At 38.7% G+C, this 24,310-nt stretch overlaps 2 protein-coding genes across 8 annotated transcripts in view; one reads left to right on the forward strand and one right to left on the reverse strand.

Moving 5' to 3' along the window:
• Positions 1-2,572: 2,572 nt before the first annotated feature.
• Positions 2,573-15,256, forward strand: arpc5lb (actin related protein 2/3 complex, subunit 5-like, b). The gene is made up of 4 exons (XM_034300544.2): positions 2,573-2,914; positions 9,789-9,861; positions 9,984-10,160; positions 13,219-15,256. Exons 1-4 carry the CDS (start codon positions 2,772-2,774, stop codon positions 13,279-13,281), a joined length of 456 nt encoding a protein of 151 aa, XP_034156435.1. The 5' UTR covers positions 2,573-2,771; the 3' UTR covers positions 13,282-15,256.
• A 452-nt stretch (positions 15,257-15,708) lies between these two features.
• Positions 15,709-24,310, reverse strand: part of scai (suppressor of cancer cell invasion) — an 80,043-nt gene continuing 71,441 nt past the window's right edge. For all 7 annotated transcript variants that reach the window (XM_026921926.3, XM_026921925.3, XM_026921924.3 and 4 more), the window contains one exon: positions 15,709-23,663. In XM_026921926.3, the coding sequence (XP_026777727.1) occupies positions 23,517-23,663 (147 nt within the window). In that variant the 3' untranslated portion in view covers positions 15,709-23,516. The remainder of the gene's footprint in view (positions 23,664-24,310) is intronic.

The raw sequence follows: 24,310 nt of genomic DNA on the forward strand, positions 1-24,310 counted from the left end.
GACCAGTAGATGGTGCTGTTCCGAAACTGCTCATGTACCCTTAGGTCATGGTTGTTATAAGACACACCAAGTTTGGTGTCAACAGGCCAAAGCGTTGTGGAGATATAACCTCACGTTCATTTTGGCGTGCTGGCCATCATACTCGTTGACGCGTTATATACAAACTGTTTGGACTATCAAAAATCTTTGAATAACTTTTGGTTTTCATTGTCTGACGATGATCTGAGCAAAATTGGGTGAAGTTCCGACAAACACTCTAGGAGAAGTTCGCAAAAGTACATTTTTCAAAAAATTCAAAATGGCAGAAAAATCATTGTTTTCAGCATGATCCACAGAATCTAACTATGTTTAAAATATGCCATACAAATAACTTGACATTACTGCCTTTTACTATAAAAATTATCTATAAGAATGTATTTTTCCACTGCTTCATCACACACACGCACACCCGCTACCACAGGATACAAATTTCAGGTGATAGCAGTACAGAACACTAGAATGGCTGGTTTTGACTGATCGGTCACTCAGAATTCAAAAGTCAAAATAGTTGCAGGTGGAGGAGGAGAAGAGGGTAGTGAAAAAAGGTGGGCAGAAGTACATACGTTAGCTCGAAACCAAGAGCGATGAAGACACACTGGGTAATTTAGTTGGAATTACTTTTATTAAAAGTTACAAAGTTACAGCCTGTTTAGTATGAAATTTCCTCTTTTTGTTTCATTGACGGATCCAGGGGTTATCCAGCTAAAATCTATTTGGCACCTGAAGTGCCCCTCTCCTGTCACTCATCGCTGATCTACATCAGAGCACTCCACTGGCTGAGTCGGTTTATTTGAAATTCAACCCATGTGACTGTTTTTTTCTACCACATTTCATAATGGCTGCTGCTCAGACACATGTACACAGTGCATTTTCATAGTCCTCATTCACTTAAGCTTCAGTAGTGACACGTTATACATGAAAGGTTTGGGCTATCAAAAATCTTTGAGTAACTTTTGGTCTTCATTGTCTGAAGATGGTCTGAGCAAAGTTTGGTGTAGTTCGACAAAGAGTCTAGGAGTTTGCAAAAGTAGGTTTTTCAAATATTCAAAATGGCGGAAAAGTTTTCATAATAGAAGTCAAATTGGAGATATATGTTTTGCTAGTCTTGAGCCAAGGATTCAAATGATATAAGGCAATTGAGTCTGTGACAAACGTTTCAAAAGTTACAGCCATTTATGTAAATTTTTTTTTGTTTTGATCACTGTAGCGTGAGACTTTGTGCCTTTGTAGACCGATGGAGTACTACCATCCCTCAAAGTTTCAAGTCTCTAGGCCTTACAGTTTGGTCTGCACGATCAATTTTATAATTTGTAAATGAATTGTAAAACTTTTACTGTGAAGCGCGTGTAAATACACAAATACAGTTTTATACATGTCAAGCTTGGCCAAGTATATGAATCCAAATCCATTTACTAATTTGTCTAAAATGATACAAAAGTTATACTAAAATGACATAAGTTCCAGTAGATTGCTAACTGCAAGATTACATCGGAATCTCAAGGTTTTTTTAGAGACATAATTTACTATAACTCAGAACTGTGAGTGTACTCAAAATTGTCATTGGTACCATGTGTGAAATGAAACAGTCATACTCTTAAAAAGATGTACTATCTTGTAAATGTACAAAATTAGCAAAATGTAATTATATTTAATAGTATTTATGCTAAGTGACAGCATGATGTGATCCTGGGATAGGCTCCAGAGCCACCATGGCACTGACTAGAGCAGTTACTGAGAATGAATGAATGAATGAACCCACCCCCAAGCTTTAAAAATCAGAACTGGGTAGTTCAGTGTGATTTGATTTACGTTTGGACAAACTGGTTAAAGTGAATTGAACTGCACTAGTTTTTATCTATTTGATTCCCAACTCAGTGTGGTGTCAACAAACACTGGCTATATTATCGCCTACACTGCACTTACAGCACTCACCCACATTAATGGTTTCATACTGGTTCATACTAGCTTTCTCTTTTTGCCATTTGTTTGATAGAAAGCCCTACAGTCTGTAAATTAATCTCAGAATTAACAAAAAGGTTCAAAAATAAAGTGGAAAAAAATCAGATGGAAGAAGAATGTACAGTCAGATACATAAATATCTGGACACTGACAAAATTATTTCACTAAAATGACACTAACTTTGTCAATGTCCAAATATTTGTAAATTGTAAACATTGTAAATATATTCACTGTGTATGTATGTATGTATGTATGTATGTATGTCTGTATGTGTATGTATATAAACAAATGTCCATACAGTTATGGAAAAAAGAAGGTACAGCCTCCATCAGTTCTATCAGGGGCTAAATAACAATTGTGTGGTTCTCACCAACTTCTATAAACAAACAGATAACCTCAGGTAACAACAACAAAAAACAACAGATTTCAATAGTCATGTTTGCCAAAAAAGTAAACCAACATGCAGAAACCGTTTTGGAGAAATTTTGACCCACTCTTCTTCACAACATTGCTTCAGTTCATTGATGTTTGAGGGCATTCGTTTGTCTTGTGTAAATTACACGTCACTACACTCCGTCCACCAAGTGGCGCCGTCCGTCTCCTTGCGCCTCTCGAGGCAAGCTCTTGTTTGTTTTTAGCCACAAGTAGCGTGATGGAGGCAGCTTGACTTCCCCCATGCGTCTGAGACCTCTGGAGTGACCTGCATTAAACGGGGTTCCAAGTTTTATCTGTTGTTGCGTTTAAAACTTGATCCATTTTAAGGCGTAAAGTCGATGGCGAAGAACACACTGTCCTCCCGCTTCAGGAAGGTGGACGTGGACGAGTTCGATGAGAATCGCTTTGTAGAGGAGCAGCAGGACGAAGCGGCAGAACAGCAAGGACCAGATACAGCTGAGGTGGACGATCTTATCCGACAATATCCTTTCAGAATGGTCAGAGTCATTTGACAACAATTTTTAAATAAGCGCAACCCGTACCGCATAAACCCGCACATTCTGGTTCATTATGTTGCGTACAGCATGGGATTGTCCACACATCGTTCATGATCATTGTTTTAGTATGATCTTTGCACTCCTGGTTTTCAGCAGCTTTAATCTCGTTAGGGGTTTTTTTTGTTTGTTTGTTTGTTTTTTTAAGTGAACTAGACAAATGGAAAATATGGAAATATGAAAATATGAAAATATGTCATAACATTAAACAGAGTCACAGCGTGATGATTTTCCTGCTCTAAATCATCCACTGAACTTGATCATGAGCTGTGGAGTTGAATCAGGTGCTGGAAATTACCAGACTGTGCTGCATTTTTGGATACCATAGAGAAGCGCCCGTAACATCAAAAACCAGTTTTTAAAAAAAAATTCAATCCTCAGAACTGTATTGATTATCATTTGCGACGTGCGGACAGCGTGTCACAATCAAAAGCAAAATCCTCATTGCATGGGTCTTACGTCGCTTGGAGTGCTTGTTTTAAATGAAATGCTGACTTGATGACAGAAGTTCGTGTATTCTCCCGTTGCACTGCATTTCCTTTTGATCAGTGCGTTACAATACTGCCACGGTGAAATGCAGTCACTGTCCAGTCATAACCTTAAGCTATACTCTGGGGAGAAGGGGAGAAGGACCATAAAGCCACATTGTCCAGCAGGTCTTTCTGTCCATCTAAAGCAGTCTTATCCGCAAAGGGCCGTGTGGCTGCAGGCTTTCATTCCAGCCGAATAGGAGGCACACTTGTTAGTTGACTGCTTTTCAGAATTATTACTAAAACTTGATAAAAATGTTAATTTGACTAAAAATACCCACAGCTCATAGCGAGAGTTATCAAATTCCTCAAACTTACTTTCAGCGAGGAGTGGAAATTTCAATCAGTGAAATTCCTGTCATGTTGATGTGTATAGATATTTTATTTTTAATATATATTTTGCAGTATGTAAAAGTAAACTCATCTAGTAGACAGCAATAGGTTTCTTTTTGCACATGGGAGATACTTGTTTTACAGAAAATTATTAATATGCATAGATATTATATGCTGCGAGAGTGGGTTTGTTTATGTTGCTGCCTTACAGCTCCAGACTGTCCAGTTTACTGAGCTTGTGTTTCTGTCTGTTTTGAGTTTGGCATGTTCTCCCAGTGTCCACATGGATTTCCTCTGGGGTTCTTCTTTTTTGGCTATGCTACATTGCCCCTTTGTGTGTGGGGGGCACGCGCGCTCTGTGATCTCCCACAGAAATGGTTCTGTTTATACAGGAAGCATTGGAAATGCAAGGTACCTGCCAGCAACATAGGTGCTTCACTGTAAATTAAATTAATCACTCGCTAATCCTCTCTAATCTCTATCTCTTATTAACTTAGAATTTTAATTAGAAATTAAAATTGCCAACTTACAAATAAGTCAAAATTATTTAAACCTCAATTTTAGTTGAGAACAATAATAATTAGCGACTTGGTTTCTGAAGGCTTAGTTCTGAATAGTTTGGAATAGTTTGACTTCTTGCAATATCAAAGTAATAACCACAACAAGGCAACAAGATGTTCAGTGATGTAGCATTTAGTGAAATAGAAAAGAATAAACAACAATTAACTGTTGAACTATGAACCTAATTCTAAATAGGGACAGACAAAGAAGACTTGCGTGAGAGTGAGGGGCGGATGTGCGCGCGTGAGTGCGAGGGAGGGGAAAGGGAGGGGAAAGGGCGCGCGCGCGTGCTCTGCTTTAGAGCTCGCGTGACCGTGTGCGCGTTCGCGCTGAGCTCATAAAAACTAACCGCGAACCAGGTGAGATACGTGGCCATGCCTCCAGGTATGTGAAACAAGGAGAACAATAGGGAATAGAAATATGGCGGGGCCTTTCAAGACTTGGGGTGGTGGATGGCCACCGATAACTATAAAATATTTCCAATGACAAAATAAGTTCCAAAGCACACTATCTTTAATGTGAATAACGCTACGAAATTACCATAAATGGAGATCACTGACTGAGTGACCGTGTTCGTAAGAACAGAGAGAGATCACAGACGAGAAAAGATATTCGCGGTGGTGCGCGCGATTCTCTAGTTTAAAAGAATACTGACTTAACGAACTGTTTGCGGCTTCAAATTACGCAGCACAGTAAAACTCAGTAAGAAACAATAGTGAACACTATCTTTGCTGCACAGATCAGTCTTATCTGGAGTTCGTCGCGAGCACGAGAGCAATGCGGCTCGAGCCTTTGAAGCGTGTTTTGTGAATGGGCGCCGATGCGGCCTTTGAAAGAGTTGTCCTTGCGCAGTGCAGTTTGTTCGGTGCTGCTTCTGCTGTAGGTGAATGGCGATATAGCGTGTTTTAGTCTTCACGTGCATTTTGCAGGTTGATCCGTCTATGGATTCGCTTCGTGACGAAGTTCAGTCGGCTTCATAACTCGCGGAGTTCGGCTGTCCAACGAAGTTGAAAGCTTACCGTGGGAGAGCATGCCTTTGGGAGAGGTGAGCATTTCTCTCATTACGAGCTCAGCAGGCTTCCTCGCCTACTTAGTCGATCAGCCTAAGAGAGAACTTTTCTCTTGGATGCCAGTTGGATCCAGAGAGACCAGACAAAAGCTGGTGAAGTCCTTGTGATGACTCGCGGGGGTGACACATACTCGTCTTACCTACTACTAGTTGCTGTAAAAGTACTTTAATAAAACTGCGCCCCCTATCTGTGGATGCCTGGTACCTACACAAGGATAGGCTTTGCAGCCACCGCAACCCATGAAGTGGTTGCTGAAGATCAAGGAATGAATGCATAAATATGGAGCCTACATCACAGGTAATAAGCTGATTAATTGAATTAGGTGTGTTGGGAGCAGGGAAAACATGCAGAATGGGGTACTCCAGAACCAGGGATAGGAACCTGTGGTGTACATGATATTCCTCTAAATTCTGTTGTGTCATGTCTCATAAAGGTTTTTAGAGGAAAAAGTAACTATGGAAGTAACTACTAGTCATGGTCGCTGCGGATCCAGAATGTATTCTGGTAACACTGGGTGCAAGGTAGGAATACACTGTGGATGGGACATGCAATTTCTATGTGTCTGTTTGAAAGCATTATGGTGACACTTATTAGTTAGACCTAGTATGCAGCCTTCTTTTACGACATGGAGCATGTTAAGGGATGATTTCCAGGGCTTTGTGTAGACAGGCAACCCAAAGGGACCAGGGGAAAGCAAGGGGCCCAATGTATGAACCTCTCAGAGTGTTCAAAATGTGTTTGAATATTGTTTACCCATAGTTGAATGGATAATGGCATAAGAACTGGCACCAATAGATAGGCCACCATCAGCTGCTTATTACTATAAAAATAAAGATGTTCAACAAAACAGGCTGTTAACAAAGAATGTTTCCGAAAGCTTACCAGTACTACATTCATTTGAGATGCCGACAGTCAGATGTGTTTCTTTTTAAGCATGAGATTTATGGGAGTAACTTACAAATAAAACGAAATCCACATATAAACAGTGAGTGATTCACAAATATAAAATGAGATGCACAAATATTTGATAATTCACAAATAAGTATTTGCTTCACAAATATATTTGAAACCCACAACCTCGCACACCCTGTGGTTTATTTGTGGAGTCAGCTGCATTTGTTTTTAGGTCGCTCCATGTGCATTTGTGGAATGGTCTACATTTATTTCAGTAATTTAATGCTGTCTATTTGATTAGCCAAAACACACATTAAATTACTCACTTCCTGAAGTCTTCCTTATTATTATTATTATTATTATTATTATTATATTATTATTGCAGTTACTAAAAGAGAAATTGCTGTGATAATTAATGCTTTTAATATACTTTCACATACAGTATATGAGTTATTTAGAAATGTCACAATGTGAATAAATCTGAAAAATCAAAATAAATTATTGAAAAATGTTTATGGAAATTGTAATAGGTTAACTGGTAGTTTTGACAAACAACTGCAGCCGATTCCACAAATAAACCATAAGGTGAGTGCGGCTGTGCTTTTCAAACATATTTTTGAACCAAATATTTGTGATTTCATTTTATTTATTTGTGGATTTCATTTTATATTTGTGAATCACACACTGTTTATTTGTGGTTTTATTTTTGTGGAACTTTTTATTTGTAAGTTATGCAACAAATATACCCCATAGGGGATTTAACCACGTAATGAATGTGTTTGCTTTTTACAGAGACAGTATTGTTGCCACAGTAAAGGCAGTCTGGCTATTGGCTTTGGTGCTGCAGCGAGTAATCGCATTATTTCAGGCTGTATGTTACTATTTTGGCCTTTATTGTGGGATCAGGCACTAAAAAGAACATTCTTGGCATATTTTCAATTGTGAGCCAGAAACTGCCGGACACGTACCTCCATTGTGGTGAAGTCTTCTGCTTTGCATAGGGAAGGTTTTTTTCTGCTCTCATCAGCCACTGAACCTGTATGGTTAGTTCCTTCTAGATGGTATCTCAAGCAATATAGACTAACCCTTAGAATTCAAACCCACAATTGACTAAGAACATCATGACACTAATAATCATTAAAGCACATTTTTAAAATGTACTTTGTGAAGAAACATTCAGTTTGAAAATTAACATAACACTGATATATAAAATAGTTTCAGAGACAAGTAAGTCAAGCCCCAACTAAACTTTACATGCAAATGATAAGCATCTACTTGTTGCAAAAACTATTGTTTCTTTCTCATGTTCTTTTTAGTCACACACCTGAAATAAATAAAACTGTTTGATCCTCTTATTTGCAAACCAGGCATTGCAGACTGGATAAAATCATAATAAAATATTATTTTCATTCTGTCATTGCTGGACACAAGCCCTACTGCAGCAGAATTATTTGCCTCTACAGTAGCTATCTTGGGGAACTCGCAGGTGTTAAGGGTGTGTTGTTGATTTGAAATTAATCTAAAAATACAAGGTCCCTCAGGGCAGTGTACTGGGTCCCAGTAGGTTTTGTGTTTATTCCTTCAGGTTTGCAGCATTTGCATTTCCCTAGCATGCACTGCATTTTACTAGAACATTAGATTTAAACACAATGCCATTGTTAATGCAGTGATTATTTTAGGCAGGTTTATGCTAGTAAAAATATAAGATATAAGTATTTATCATCCTTAAAAGAACATCATGGATTGTTTCCACAAATTTGCTACACATTGAGAACTGCTACAGCAAGCATGAGGAGCTTGACTTTCTTCTCTTTTTTTTGGTCCCATGAGACTTGCTATTTTAACATTAAAATTTTACATGAAATTAACAGTTGGAGATTAAGTAGTGTATTAAAACGTTTATTCAAATTGTGACCCCCAGAACCCATCAGCTTGTAAAATCATTTTCATCATCTTTTACCTTCCCTTCCTTGCCCCTACACGTTTTGTGAAAAGTTTCTAACTAAGTTGTTGGTGAGCTGAGGAAAGTCTTCTTTGTAAGTTAAAATATTTTGGAACAGATGTGTTAAAAAGTTGAATGTCTGGAGGCATTCTTTTGTCTGTTTAATTTTTTCCTCCATACTGAGATCCTCTAGTTCTGTATCTAAGTCATGGAAAACATTCCAGAAAATGTGAGAGTTTTTATCATGACCCAACTCCTTGATGCTGTATGTGTGCTTGGGGAAGGGAGTCACAAATAGACCAACTACACTGGTCAACCATAATATTAATACCACTGACAGGTGAAGTGAATCACGTTGATTATCTCATTACACAGAAGAGCTTCTGTAGCACAAATTGCTGAAAATTTTAATGCTGGCTATGAAGAAAGGTGTCAGAACACGCAATGCATCGCAGCTTGCTGCATGTGGGGCTGCGCAGCTGCAGACCGGTCAGAGTGCCCGTGCTGACCCCTATCCACCACTGAAAGTGCCTACAATAGGCACACAAGCATCAGAACTGGACCATGGAGCAACAGAAGAAGGTAGTCTGATTAAACCCCGTTTTCTTTTACATCATGTGGACGTAAAAGAAATGCGTCGCTTATCTGGAGAAGAGATGGAACCAGGATGCGCTATGGGAAGAAGGCAAGCTGACGGAGGCAGTGTGATGCTCTGGGCAATTTTCTGCTGGGAAACCTTGGGTCCTGGCATTCATGTGGATGTTACATTGACACGTACCACCTACCTAAACATTGTTGCAGACCAAGTACACCCCTTCATGGCAACAGCATTCCTTGATGGCAGTAGCCTCTTTCAGCAGATAATGCGGAACACTGCAAAAATTGTTCAAGAATGGTTTGAGGAACATGACAAAGTGTTCAAGGTGCTGACATGCCTTTAATTCCCCAGATCTCAATCCACTTGAGCTACTGTGGGATGTGCTGGACAATGTCTGATCCATGGTAGCCCCACTTAGCAAGGATCTATTAAAGGATCTATTGCTAACAGCTTGGTACCAGATACCACAGCACACCTTCAGAGGTCTTGTGGAGTACATGCCTCGATAGGTCAGAGCTGTTTTGGTGGCACAAGGGGGACCTACACAATATTAAGTTTTAATGCTATGGCTGATCAGTGTATATTTACCACCTCTATCAGAAAAAATTACATATAATATTGCTAATCAATGAATCTTTTTCGTTCCTTTATTCTGTTCACATTTTTCTGGCCCAGAAACTAGTTTCACCCCAGCTGGAATAGAGCAGCCCTTCCCCTTTTCTCTAAAATGCAACTTGCAACGGATATGTTGTGGACTTTAAACATGACAAACTGCTTCTTTAACATGGTAAACTGCTTTTTTTTATGCTAGAGATAAATTAATCTTCATGTTCTTGACCATATTAGCAGGTTCCTTAACCTGCTGCAGTGTACTGGAGACATGATTGCAGCTTTCCAAGTTGCACTAAGAAACCCCCCAATCAACAGCAAGAATCCAGCAATAAAGGTACAGCTTCTCTTTGTAGTCATCAGTTAGGTTAAGTAACACATTTTGTTATCTGATTCTGCTGACTGTCATGGCATAAATCATTGTTTTTCTGTGTGGTACGCTTTCTAACTATCTCTCAGGAGAAAGCACAGGCAGTTGTGTTGAAGGTGCTGATGTCATTTAGGAGCAGCGACATAGAGCCTGCCGTCAAATCCCTGGACAAGAATGGCATCGATCTGCTCATGAAGTACATCTACAGAGGATTTGAGAAGCCTTCAGACAACAGCAGTGCCATTTTGCTGCAGTGGCATGAAAAGGTTTTTTATTTTTTAAGTTTCTTAACCTCTGTATTAAGAATCTTTTTGATCTTGAGATCATCTTCACTGAGGGCATTAATAGTTTCTTTCTTTGTGATGAAGATTGATTGATAAATAATCAAGAAGGGAGCAATCACCTTCTCCTTTGAAAGGTGGGTTTTATTGAGCAATCTGCTAATTTCCAACCAGTCTGAATCAGACAGTAGGCCCCTGAGTGATGTCGCTGTGACATCAGCCACGCCTCCTGGTTGCAAAAACAAAGTGGCAGACTATAGTGATTTTTAAGAGCAAGCCAGAATATGTTTTCTAAAATATGTTGTGCTGTTGGCTTGGAAAGGTGGACACCCAACAGAAGACACTTGTTACAGGCAATTAGGAGGTATTGTTGGTCCAAGGCTCTCCAACTTTGCAGTGACCATTTCATCTGAGCTAAGCAGCTAACTATCATATAAGTGAAGTTGGCTTGCTAACTAAGAATTCTTAAAATGCTTGCTGTCTTGCCTCTACCAGTGGGGTTTGGAGGAGAGTTTCATCAAACTAAACTTGCTTGCCTTTAGGTATGATGGTGCCAGCTTAATGTTTGGCTGCAATTTGGGTGTAGCCACCCGCCTGCAACAAACGTACCCAGATTTGATTGTCTGGCACTGCCTTAAACCTTGGCTTGTGTTAGCGGTTGGGGGTGCTGTCAAGGAGGTAAATGATGTGAATCATTTCACAGCATTTATGGATAAGCTCTACAGTCTCTACCATCAATCACCAAAAAACTGTTGTTAGATTGCTGTGTGTGTTAGAAATGTTGACGTGAGTCTGCAGAAAATATGAAGGGTGCTGGATGTGTGCTGGGCTGCCAGCAATAATTTGAATCTCTCTTTTATGCTAAGTTGTTCTAGGTGGGGGGGAAAAGACAGGAAGCCATCATTGCTTCACAGATGCTAGAATTCCGTGATATCTCCTTAACAATCAATCCAAAGTTTAGGCAAATAGATTCAGCAAAGTTCCTTGAATCACTCAGCAGGAACACTGCTCCATCGATGACAAATTCAACTACATCTGACAAAAGAAGCTTACTTGATCAGTGTCAAGCACAGATGAAGCAGACTGGCCACAAAGGTCTGGAGAGGCCAGTATCAAACAGTTGGCTGGACAGTTTCATTTGGACAAGGTGAACACTTTTGAGGGATTCAGGGATTACAAAGAAACCAAAGACATTTCAGAAAACTTGGCCCTGTTACTGAATATCTTAAACATAATTCCTGTCAGCAGTGCTGAGTGTGAATGTATGGATTTAGTTTAATGAACACAGTTCATCCTCTTCACTGCAAGAGAGAATGTCTCATCACTCATGTTTGTGAATTTGAATGGCCCACCTCTCAACAAGTGGAAGCTGAAAAATTACATTAGCTCAAGGACGACATGCAAAATCGTGAAACGTTACTGCAACACAGAACAGCAAACAGTGCAACGCACGACACACAAACTCGACCTGCAGCACAACCAGGGAACCAACAGGTGGCACTATGAGAACTATTGGCTGACTAGTGTGATATTTTGTCACTGTGAATAGTTTGAACAGTCTTGTAAATAATATTGACATTTGCTTTGATTTTCTCTATCTGCAATGATAACATCTGAAATCCAATATATAAAATAAAGTACATTTGACTAATGATTGTTGATTAACTGTTGATTACTCAGTCATAATGATTTGTATCAAAAGTAGCCTACACCAGTACACCAGATAATTAACAAAAACAAACAATAATATGAATATTAATAATAGCAATAATAACAACAATAATTGTTATAAAGTAGGCTAGATGTAAGGTTATATGATTATAGTATATCTAGTCCTATATATGAACAACTGAACTTTATAGTTTTTTTTTTTAATCACTACAGCCCTGGCAGTATTCCATAAAAATAAGTGGATAACAATTAACAAGTATCAGTTTCTTGATCTAAATATCTAAATAAATTTCTTGATCAATTCTCCAGTCAGATATAACCAAGTAGCATTGGGTTTCTAGGCTACTCGGGCCTTTTTGCAACCAGGTTGTGCACACATCTCTATTTACAAACAGTAAAAGGGTCTATTGGCTAGCCAAATGGTTTATAGCTAGGGATGGACTGGTATGAAGTATTCATGGTTAATGACTGAAACCCAGTGTCACAGTTTTCAGTAGATCATGGTGTCACACTTTTGAAATGTAGTATATTAGCCAAGATATGTTTGGTAATATCACACAGATTGACAATACGGATTAGTGTGATGTACTGTAATTTATAAACGTGAACAAAACCCCATGGTGTAGCTTATGAGATGTCATACTGTATAATTGCTGCCAATTTGAGGACTGAATAGGGAACTGATTGCAACTGTTATTGTGTCTGTGCTCTATTAAGAAGATTCATTTTCATTTATACTGATAACAAACGGCCCTAATACACTTTTCTATGTCTCTTCAATAAGTAGCAGTGCAGCAGATCCTCCTTTTTTATGCTGCCTCATAGCTTTTAGCTAGCTAGTAACATTATGGAAGGAGTTTATCTCAGCAGTAATTTGCAAAAAAATTAGTTAGCTGATATTGACTAATCCTCGCTATGATGAAATTAGAATTGAATCAAATTATTTTTCTAGAGGAATCTGGGCACTTGTTAACTGCTGGAACACAAAATGGAGATTATGTAGAGAAAAGATTTTTTTTCTGACACATATTTGTAATAAACAGTTCATATTTTATTTTATTTTATTTTAAAATAAGGTTTTCATTTGACTCACCCTTATAATTGTATACACAATGGGTGCCAGATGGGCTGATCTCCTGGGATTTCCATGCACAGTAGTCTCTAGAGTTTTTTTTTTTTTTTTTTTTAAAGGAAAACCTAAAGGATACAATGCACTAAACCATGTATTTTGTGACCTTATAATCACACTTATACTCACAGCAGTCTGAAATCACATTATTTAGGAGCATGTTCATCTGTATCAATCCATCCACAGATTTACCTGTTTGTGACAGTGTATTGCTGTTGTAATGTTATCTTTCACTTTCCCCAGGCCTTTGCTGTTGGAGGACTTGGCTCCATCATCCGAGTTATGACATCCAGAAAGACCATATGACAGTGAATCACAAACACTGCCTCAGCAAAGACTAGTTCTCTTACAGAAGGGAAAAATATTGTTATTGATTCATTCTTGACAGGAGAAGAAGTCTGTGAATTATTTTAAGTGGTGTAGAGGGCTGTGCTAAAACTGAGAACTAAGCTTTCTTTTCTTGGGTAGAAATAATGTGAAAGTACTGTGTGTGTGCGTGCGTGCGTGTGTGTGCGTGCGTGCGTGTGCGTGCGTGTGCGTGCGTGTGTGTGCGTGTGTGTGTGCGTGTGTACAAACATATATACACACACAGATCAGCCATAACATTAAAACCACTGACAGGTGAAGTGAATAATATATTAGGCAGCAAGTGAACAGTCAGTTCTTGAAGCAGGAAAAATGGGTAAGTGTAAGGATCTGAGCAACAACACCTTCTTAAAAAAAAAAAAAAAAAAAAAAAAAAAACTTTGGCAAGGCCCAAATTGTGATGGCTAGACAACAGGGTCAGAGCATCTCCAAAATAACAGGTTTTCGCAGTGTGTGGTGGTTAGTACCTACCAAAAGTGATCCAAGGTAGGACAACCGGTGAACCTGTGACAGGGTCATGGGCGCTCAATGATGTCAAGCGGTGGGATATAAGTGAACAAATGAACAGTCACTTCTCGAAGTTGATGTGTTGCAAGCAGGAAAAATGGGCAAGTGTAAGGATCTGAGTAACTTTGACAAGGGCCAAAGTGATGGCTAGATGACTGGGTCAGAGCATCTCCAAAACGGCAGATGTTGTGGAGTGTTCCCAGTATGCAGTGATTAGCACCTACCAAAAGTGGTACAAGGAAGGACAACTGGTGAACCGCTGACAGGGTCATGGGAGCCCAAGGCTCACTGATGCATGTTGGGAGTGAAGGCTAGTTCATCTGGTCTGATCCCACAGAAGAGCTATTGTAGCACAAATTGCTGAAAATGTTCATGCTGGCTATGATAGAAAGGTGTCAGAACAAACAGTGCATTGCAGCTTGCTGCGTATGGGGCTGCGTAGCCACAGACCGGTCAGAGTGCCCATGCTGACCCCATCCCCCTCAAAAGCACCTACAATAGGCACATGAGCATTACAACTGGACCATGGAGCAATGGAATAAAGTGGCCTGGTCTGATGAATCACGTTTTCTTTTACATTATGTGGAGGACTGGGTGCATGTGCATCGCTTACCTGGGGAAGAGATGCACTATGGGAAGAAGGCAAGCTGGCAGAGGCAGCTTGATGCTCTGGGCAATGTTCTGCTGGGAAAACTTCGGTCCTGGCATTCATGTGGATGTTACTTTGACATGTACCACCTACCTAAACATTGTTGCAGACCAAGTACACCCCTTCATGGCAGCAGTATTCCCTAATGGCAGTGGCCTCTTTCAGCAGGATAATGTGCCCTGCCACACTGCAAAAATTGTTCAGGACAAAAAGTTCAAGGTGTTGATTTGGCCTCCAAATTCCCCAGATCTCAATCCAATCGAGCATCTGTGGGATGTGCTGGACAAACAAGGCCCCACCTCGCAACTTACAGGACTCAAAGGATCAGCTGCTCACGTCTGGGTGCCAGATACCACAGCACACCTTCAGAGGTCTTGTGGAGTTCATGCCTCGACTCAAGTCAAAGCCATTGACTCTCTCGAGTCAAAGCCATTTTCGCGGTACAAGGGGGACCTACACAATATTAGGCAGATAGTTTTAATGTTGTGGCTGATCTGTGTTTTATATATAATGTAAATATATATAATTACACACACACAGTGTATGTATGTATGTATGTATGTATGTATGTATGTATGTATGTATGTATGTATGTGTGTGAGAGTGTGAGAGTGTGAGAGTGTGAGAGTGTGAGAGAGAGAGAGAGAGAGAGAGAGAGAGAAAAAGTTATTCACAGAAAAAGCAGAGGGGTCACACCAAAAAAAAGTCAAGGGGATCACTATGAAGTGCCTGTTACAATAAAGATATTGGATTTTCCTGTGTGGTTAAAGCCTTCATTGTCTCGACTCTGAAGAGTTTCAGTGACATTTTGTAATCAACATCAACACAGAATTTGTAATGAAATTAGGCTGCACACAGAAATGTTAAATGTGCAGTTTATAATGTTAGAAAGTGTTTCTAGAGCTATAATAACAGACAATTGATTTATAAAATTGCTATGCACTAGATCTGGCTAGATTTTTCATTTAAGGTTTCTATTTAAAATGTTCTAGCCCAGAAATTAGCCCCTAGACAGAACAGATATCCTCAACATGGTCTCTTTTCCTTAAACACATGAGATCTAGTTTCAGCAGAGGAGGTACCTTCCGTTCATTAGAGTGAAGAGATCAGGTTGTCAGGTGCAATTCAACTCGTAGACAGCACAGGGCTAACAAAGAAAATTACAAACTGTTCCTTTAAGCATGTAGAATGTCAACAGGTCCCAGCACAAATTAAACAAAACAATCATTTAATATTCTTAAATAGCATTTTGAAAAACAAAAATGCTTGGTTTGGTATGACATTTTTTTCCTTGTCCTTGTTTTCTGAACAAGTACAAATTGGCAAAAGATATGACGTGATTGAAAACATGACAGTTGGAGAAAACAATTCAAGCTAATTGACAACTATAATACCCCTTAACTTATAAAGAAAACGTATTCTCATCATTTTGTTACATTTCAAATCATCCTGCCCCACAACACTAGGAACTGCTACAAAAGAAAAAACAAACCCAAGCAATCTTTCAGCTTAGGCATCAATGGCACCTTTTCATCTCACTACCATGGTGTATATGCACATTAACAATAATAAAGGGTTGACAGCTAATTATCACAGATATTATGACCACATATGTCACAGTTTCAGCAGGAAAATGCCCTAAATGTAACTAGCCCACTTCAGTATTTTGCCATTTAGGGCCTATATTTTAGTTAGGCTCTGTCCGAATTTTCTTAACTTAATGCTTCTCATTCACTAAGTGCTACAGAGTCTCTGACTTACACAAGCATCAGAAGATGATCCACAAATTTAGAGGGCTGTTTCATGTAACATCAGAGTCCCACATGCTAAATCAACACCACTGACACATGCACACAAACTAATGAAATTTAAATGAAGGTTAAGCAGACATGACCATGTGGAAGTGGAGGAAATAGAAATGCCCTTTGTCTGTTTCCCAGTGCAGTGCACTCTAAACTATTTCCTTTAGTGATTTAAAGATATAATTTACAAGGACAGGTTGGTGTAGACACTGTGCTGTGTCTGCAAGAGTGGGTTCGGTAAACCTGGCAGTGACAGGATCAATTAAAACTTTTTTACTCTGCAGATGTGTCTGTTTGGCAGTGATTTGTAAATACAAGGGAGCTCAATTTAGAGATACAGTCCCCTCCAAAAGTTTTGAAACAGCAGCCAATTATTTTGTTTTTGCTATACACTGAAGGGTTTGAGATCAAAAGATGAATATGAGATAATATATCAGACTTTCAGCTTTCATTTCCTGATATTTACATCTAGATGTGTTGAACAGCTTAAAACAGCTTAGAACATGGTACCTTTTGTTTTGTTGAAGTGATCAAAAATATTGGAACATGTGACTGACAGTTGTTTCTTGTTACCCAAGTGTGCCCTGTAAGATTAATTGATTAAACAATTAATAGCTCTGAATGTCTACTCTTGGTTTGAGCCCTGGGTTTTGCCTGTAACTACTGCATTTATTGTTAAAAAGGATAAACCAACATGAAGACCAGAGAGCTGTCTATGGGAGAAAAGCAAGACATTTTAAAGCTGAGAAAAGAGGAAAGCGATCAGAGCTATTGCATAAGCATTGCGCATAGCCAATACAACAATTTGGAATGTCCTTAAAAAGAAAGAAACCACTGGTGTACTAACAACCAGACATCGAACAGGTCAGCCAAGAAAAACAACAGCAGTTGATGACAGAAACATTGTGAGAGCTGTGAAGAAAAACCCAAAAACAACAGTCAGTGACATCACCAACAACCTCCACAGAGCAGGAGTGAAGGTATCACAATCCATCACTGAAAAAAGACTGGGGTGGAGATCAGAAATATAGAGGCCATACCACAAGATGCAAACCACTCATCAGCAGTAAGAATCAGAAGACCAGAATGGAATTCGCAAAGAAATGCAAAGATGAGCCAAAAAAGCTCTGGAACCAAGATTAACCTCTACCAAAGTGATGGAAAGGCCAAAGTGTGGAGAAAGAAAGGATCTGCCAAGTTGTTTAACACATCCAGATACATTAACACATCTAAATATTAGTAAATGAAAGCTGAAATTCTGATCTATTGTCTCATATATCCATCTTTTGATCTCAAACCCAAATGTCTTCAGTGTATACCAAAAACAAAAGAATTCCAATACTTTTGGAGGAAACTGTAGCTAAAAACAAGCTAGCAGATCTTTGTGTCACAAACAACAGATGTGTTTAAATCAGGCAGAAGTGTAAAGAGTCACTGATTATTTCCCAGAAATGCTGCCTAGCTTTGTTTTCAGAAACAGCCTGCTCTGCTCATACATAGCCAGTGCATCACCTAAAGTACATGGAACAGGGAGAGTCTTGTAAATTCTGCAGTTAATGCCATGGTCAAATGGCTCCATGACACGAAAGAGAAGTTAGAACATAGATATTGGGGCCATGTGCTTTCTTAGGGTAAAAATCTGGTGGTCTCATGTAACAACTGTTAGGTTGGTAACTTTCATCACTCAACCAGTTTCACAGTAAAGTAGTCAAGTTCAGTAAAAGGGATGAAAATTGTTACACTCTATTTCAGACCAGCAATAAGAATTACGCAAGCCGTAATGTTGTGCTGAACATGGCTCATAGGTTTTTTTATTTGTTTTGGAGTTTTATTTTCTGAGGATGTATAAAAACGTTTAGAGAAGCGGATAAAAAGAGTCTGCCACGCAATGTCATTTCAGACATGTCCTAACAATCCACAACGCAAGGTCACACTTCAAAAAATTGCAATGCTATCAGCATCACAATAAATATAATCAAGACTGAATTGAGAAACAAATAAAATAATGATCACATCACAAGACAGACTGGTTTATACCTGTCTGCAGGACAGGCAGATTCTAATGCTAGATCTGCTCCATTCATGAACACTGCACAAACTTTGCAACATGCAGTGGTTAATTTTTTCCCCACACAGATGGACGGATACACCTCTCTGCATCAAATTTCTTTATATACAGTCAGGTACATATTTGTACATACATATTTGTACATTGACAAAATTATTGTTGTTTTAGCTGTCCACCACAGCATATTGGAGTTAAAATTAAATAATGAATAAAACTTTCAGCTTTAATTTGATGATATTTACATCCAAATTCGGGATTACAGCGTTATGTTTGATAAAATCCCTTCACAAGAGTTGGCCAGATCAAGAACACCCTGCAGGAGGTAGAGGTATCTGTGTCAAAGTCAAATATCTTTACCAGAGTAAATACAGAGATTTTACCACAAGATGTAAACCACTGGTGACCTCCAAAAACAGGACGACCAGATTAGAGTTTATCAAAAACATCTAAAAAGATTGTACAGTTCTGGAACAACATCCTATGGACAGATGAGACAAAGATCAACTTGTACCAGAATGATGAAGAGAAGAGTATTAAGAAGGGAAGGTACCACTAATGATCTAAAGAATGCCACCTCATCTTATGGTGTTGGCATGTATGGCTCCCAGTGGAACTGGTTCCCTTATATTTATTAATAATGTGACTGCTGACAAAAACTGCAGGATGAATCTGAAGTGTTTAAGGTTATATTATGCTCGAAATGCTTCAAAACTCATTGGACTATGCTTTACAGTGCAGATGGAAAATGACCCAAAGAATACTTCAAACAAGATTTTTTTAAGGCAAAGTGGAATGTACCTGACCTGAATCCAACTGAGCATGCATTTCACTTTCTGAAGGCAAAACTGAACAGAAAACACCCCAAGAACAAGCAGGAACTGAGACTGTTGTTGTAAAGGCCTGACAAAGCATCACCAGGGAAGAAATGCAGTGCCTGGTGATGTATATGGGTTCCAGACTTCTGGCAGTCATTGACTGCAAAGCATTTGCAACCAAGTATTAAAAAATGACAATTTAATTTATGATTAAGATAGTTTGTCCAATTACATTTTGTAATTGGAAAAAATATAATAGTTTGTTTAGTGGTTTGTTGGACATATAAATGCTGTAATTTCTACACCGTTCACCTGATTTGGATGCAAATACTCTTAAAATAAAGCTGAAAGCCCATTTCACTTCCAATATACTGTCAGTGTCAACAATAACTTTGTCAATGTCCAAATATATTTATGTACCAAATATATACATAGGAGAGAGAAAGAATTGGAACAGCAAGACCAAAAGATGAATAGGTGACAACTGATCGGAATTTCAGCTTTCATTTCCTGATATTTACATCTAAATGTGTTAAATAACTTGGAACCTTTGGTGGCAGACCACCCAATTTTTTAGTGAGCAAAAGTATAGGAACAGATAGTCTTAAAGCACATTAAAGTAAATGACACTTAATATTTGGTTACAAATCCCTTGCTTGCAATAGCTGCATTAAGTCAGCGACACACTGACCTCACCAAACTGTTGCATTCTTCTTTCCAGGCTTGTACTGCAGCTTCTTTCAGTTTTTTGGGTTTTTTTTTTTTCCCCTTCAGTCTCTTCAGGAGGTGAAATGAATGCTCAAAGTCTGGTGATTGACCTTCCACTTTTTTCCCCTGATGAAGTCCTTAAGTCATCATAAGTTGGCAGTATGGTTCAGGTCATAATCTTGCTGCATGATGAATTTTCTTCCAAATAGATTGGATGCATTTCTCTATAAATTGGCAAACAGAATGTTTCTGTAGACTTATGAATTCATACTGCTGTTACCGTCATGAGTTACACCATCAGGAAAGATTAGTGAGCCTGTTCCAGAAGCATCCATGCAAGCCCAAGCCATGACATTACCTCCACCATGCTTGACTGATCAGCTTGTATGTTTTAGAACTTAATTAGATCTTTTCTTTCTTCACACTTTGGCCTTGTTGGCATCTTGGCTCCACAACTTCTCTGTATTTCTTTGCTTCTTTGTGAATTCCAATCTGGCGATTCTTACTATTGATGAGTGATGAGTGGTTTGCATCTTGGGTTTGATTATAGATATATATATATATAAAATGTGTGTGTGTGTCTGTGTGGGTGTGGGTGTGTGTAGTACTGTTCAAAAGTCTTAGGCACCCTACATTACTGGGGCCAAACTTTGTTATAGATTTTTATTTTATGACTTCTATATTATTGAGTCAGTACAAAAACATTTTAAATTTCCATACATTAGTTTTCCAGCACAAAATTAAATGTTACAGAAAATGTTTGTATGTCAGTAAAGAAAGCAGCATATTACATAAAACACCACTTTTCAGACAAAAACATAATGAAGGCTGCTGTTTTAACAAGCAAGTGTGATAGTCAAAGTTTCCAGAAGAACTGTAGCTGCTTCTGCAAGATGCTCAGTTAAACCTACAATGAATTTCCTTATAAAACTGCACAAATTGTACCTGAGACTACTTTTTTTTAAAAAAAAAAAAGCAGAGGGTCATTACACCACACATTGACTTTGTTTATTACTGTTTACTGCTCTTTATAGTATTTTTTAATGTAGAAACAATTAATTTCATTATTTTTGAAGGCATCTTTGCCCTACAGTTTTTTTTTTTTTTGCATGTGCCTAAGACTTTTGCAAAGTACTGTACACACACACACCGTCCACTTTAAAAGGAACACCTGTACACCTGCTCATTTCTGCAGTTATCCAATAAGGCAATCATGTGGCAGACATAAAGATACAGGTCAAGAGCTTCAGTAAATATTCACATCATTCACTGGGATTGGGGGGAAAATGTGATCTCTGTGACTTTAACTATGGCACACAGAATCGTATGAAAAGCAGAAAACATCCTGTGTGCGGAGGGTCTGCAGGCTTAAACACCTTGTTGATGAGAGAGCACTCTTTAGAACCATGATGAGCAGAAAAGCATCTCAGAATGCACATGAAAGCTCGAACTGGATTGGCTACAACAGCAGAAGACCAGCAAAGAACAAGAGTCTGAGGGCACAGACTCACAGAAACTGGACAGCTGAAGACTGGGAAAAAGACCAGGTGATTTTTTTTTTTTCTAATCTTCAACTGTCCATTTTGGATGAGTACAACAAGACATTCAACAAGACATTTCTCATCAACAAGACATTTCCACCCACAGAACTGCTGCTCACTTAGTGTTTTCTGTTTTTTGCTCCATTCTGTGTAAATTCTGTTGTGTGTGAAAATCCCAGGAGATCAGCAGTTTCTGAAATACTCAAACCAGCCCATCTGGCACCAACAACCATGCAACGATTAAAGTCACAGAGATTGCACTTTGTCCCCATTCTGATGTTTGATGTGAATATTAACTCAAGCACTTGACCTGGATTTGCATGATTTTATGGATAGTGCTGCTGCCATTTGCAGGTGTCCAAGTGTTCCTAATAAAGTGGATGGAAAGTGTATATATAGGTGTACTTGGTTACTTATTTTGGGACAAGTCTCTGAATGTCATTGAATGACCCAGCCAAAGCCCTGACTTGAACCCCATAGAACATTGTTGGAGAGACCTGAAAATTGCAGTTCACAGATGTTCTCTATCCAGTGTGATTGAATTTGAGAGGATCTGTCAGGAACAATGGGAGAAACTGTCCAAATCCAGGTGTTCATAGCTGGTGCTCCTATTAAAGTGGATGCTGAGTGCATATATGTGTGTGTATACACACACACACTGATCAGCCATAACATTAAAACCACCTGCCTAATATTGTGTAGGTCCTCCTTGTGCCACCAAAACAGCTCTGACCTGTCGAGGTATGGACTCCACAAGACCTCTGAAGGTGTGCTGTGGTATCTGGCACCAAGACGTTAGCAGCAGATCCTTTAAGTCCTGTAAGGTGCAAGGTGGGGCTTCCATGTATCGGACTTGGACCACTTGTGGTAGGTACTAACCACTGCATTCCAGGAAGACCCCACAAGGAGATAATCAATGTTATTCACTTCACCTGTCAGTGGTTTTAATGTTATGGCTGATTGCGCACGCGCACACACACAGTGAGTGTTATAGGTGTCCGCCACACACGAGTTTAGAAATCAGTTTGTAAGTATAGGCTATACGGACCACACACTACTAAGACATGCAAAACTGTTAATTGTTAATTTGTTAAAATGCTATTGGCCCAAAAAAGGCATTCGGTTTCAAACCAGCTTCAGAAGGCCAGACTTGAATTCACAGTACACATGACACAAATAATGCAGGTAGATTGTAAGCAAAACATCCCAATAAGCAAGTCAAGATATCTAAAACTGCATGTGTGGTCTGCGCTATTGACAGAACACATGAAAGTTTCAGAAGAATAACTTGAACAATGACAAAACAGGAAATCATGGCTGTGCAGTATAACATACTGCAATAAACTACATCACAATGGGATTTACTGAGATATTGCAGGTATCCTCAGTACTTTAGTAACTCTGACTGACTCCAGTGTTACAATAACAAGTTAAGGTTTTTTTTATCTTTAAATTTTCTTCGTTTTCTTTGTTAAATAATGCTTTGTAGATTAAAAAAAAAATTGAAGCAGTTTTTAAAATGTTCACTGGCAGTTTTGTTAGCAAATCTAAACATTGTGATAAATATCATGTATTGTGAAAATATCTTTGAGTATTGCAGTTTGATATTTTAGTCATGTCTCCCAGCCCTTGCTGTAGTTTTCTGTGGAAGAATCTGAGAAGCAAACTACCAGTCAGTATTACTGTGAAGTTATTCAGTCTTTCTTGATTGAGCTTAAGTGCTCTGTATTTCACTTCCTACGGTCTCCCTTTCTAAAACCAACAGCTGCCTTTATCAGATTTTATGTCTCTGCAGCTGCAGAATAACACATGCAGGTATAAAACAATATACAATCTTGTACTATGGGAGCTTTTTGACATGTAGTTGTGTAACTCTTTCCAATATATGTGGAAAATTTTTTTTAACTATCTGACCACAAAGATGAGACACTTCTTAAATTGTTAAAAACTATCTAGATCTAAATATACAGAGGTTAAGTTAAACAAAATACCAGCAACTTCATTTGGGAGGACCTACAAACCAGATGTGTGTGTGTGCCCATATAAGCATGTATGTCGGCACAGTGCTATTGTGCCACAATGAAGTCAGTAGTTATCCAGCATGCCATCAACAAAGAGATTTTGCACGTCCAGCATGGCTGCCAGCTCCATTACGTGTTTCTGCAGTAGGTTGCTCTCCACCATCTCCTGTTTGGGCAGCTGGGGGTACGATTCTGGAAAACTCTGTGCTTCCTGTTTACAGAGAAAACACACAGCCAAAATAAAGACAAGTTTCACAGTTTGTGCTTGAACCTAAACACTTACATTATTTAAGTCACACAAAGCATCTTTTGAAATCCAATTTTTTTTTTTCAGTCATAAAAATCAAGTTATAAAGTCGATCCTAAAACATATGTTTAGAGAAGTTTTGGTTGCACAACAGACAGTTAAAGTATGTTCAAACTAGTAGTGCAGAAAGTGATTGTTGCCCAGAGTGATGTATTTCAACATCTGCAGCCAATCACTAACATAATCCGACAAACACCACGTACTACATCCACGATCAAGACATGTCGACATGCAGGGAAGTGGTTAATGTTCACCTTTATTCAGTAATTCAGTAATCTATTTACTTCAAATCAGTTGTGTTTTAACCATAGATAAATTAACAAAATCAAAAAGGATTGTGCTTTACACAAACTAATAAATAAATAAATATGTAAGTAATAAATAAGTAATAAATCTGTAAGAAAGTGGTGACCCTCTCTTTTACTTGTATTTTCTATTGTGAAATAGTGTAGCTCTCACATTTTCCAGCAGAATTGTTTACATTCCTCAGTACTTGGGTGGAAACAGTACTGAGATGTTATTAACATTTTCACTTAAGTACAATGAGAAGT

Source organism: Pangasianodon hypophthalmus, chromosome 27 (genome assembly GCF_027358585.1).
Source record: "Pangasianodon hypophthalmus isolate fPanHyp1 chromosome 27, fPanHyp1.pri, whole genome shotgun sequence".
NCBI classification, from domain to species: Eukaryota; Metazoa; Chordata; class Actinopteri; order Siluriformes; family Pangasiidae; genus Pangasianodon; species Pangasianodon hypophthalmus.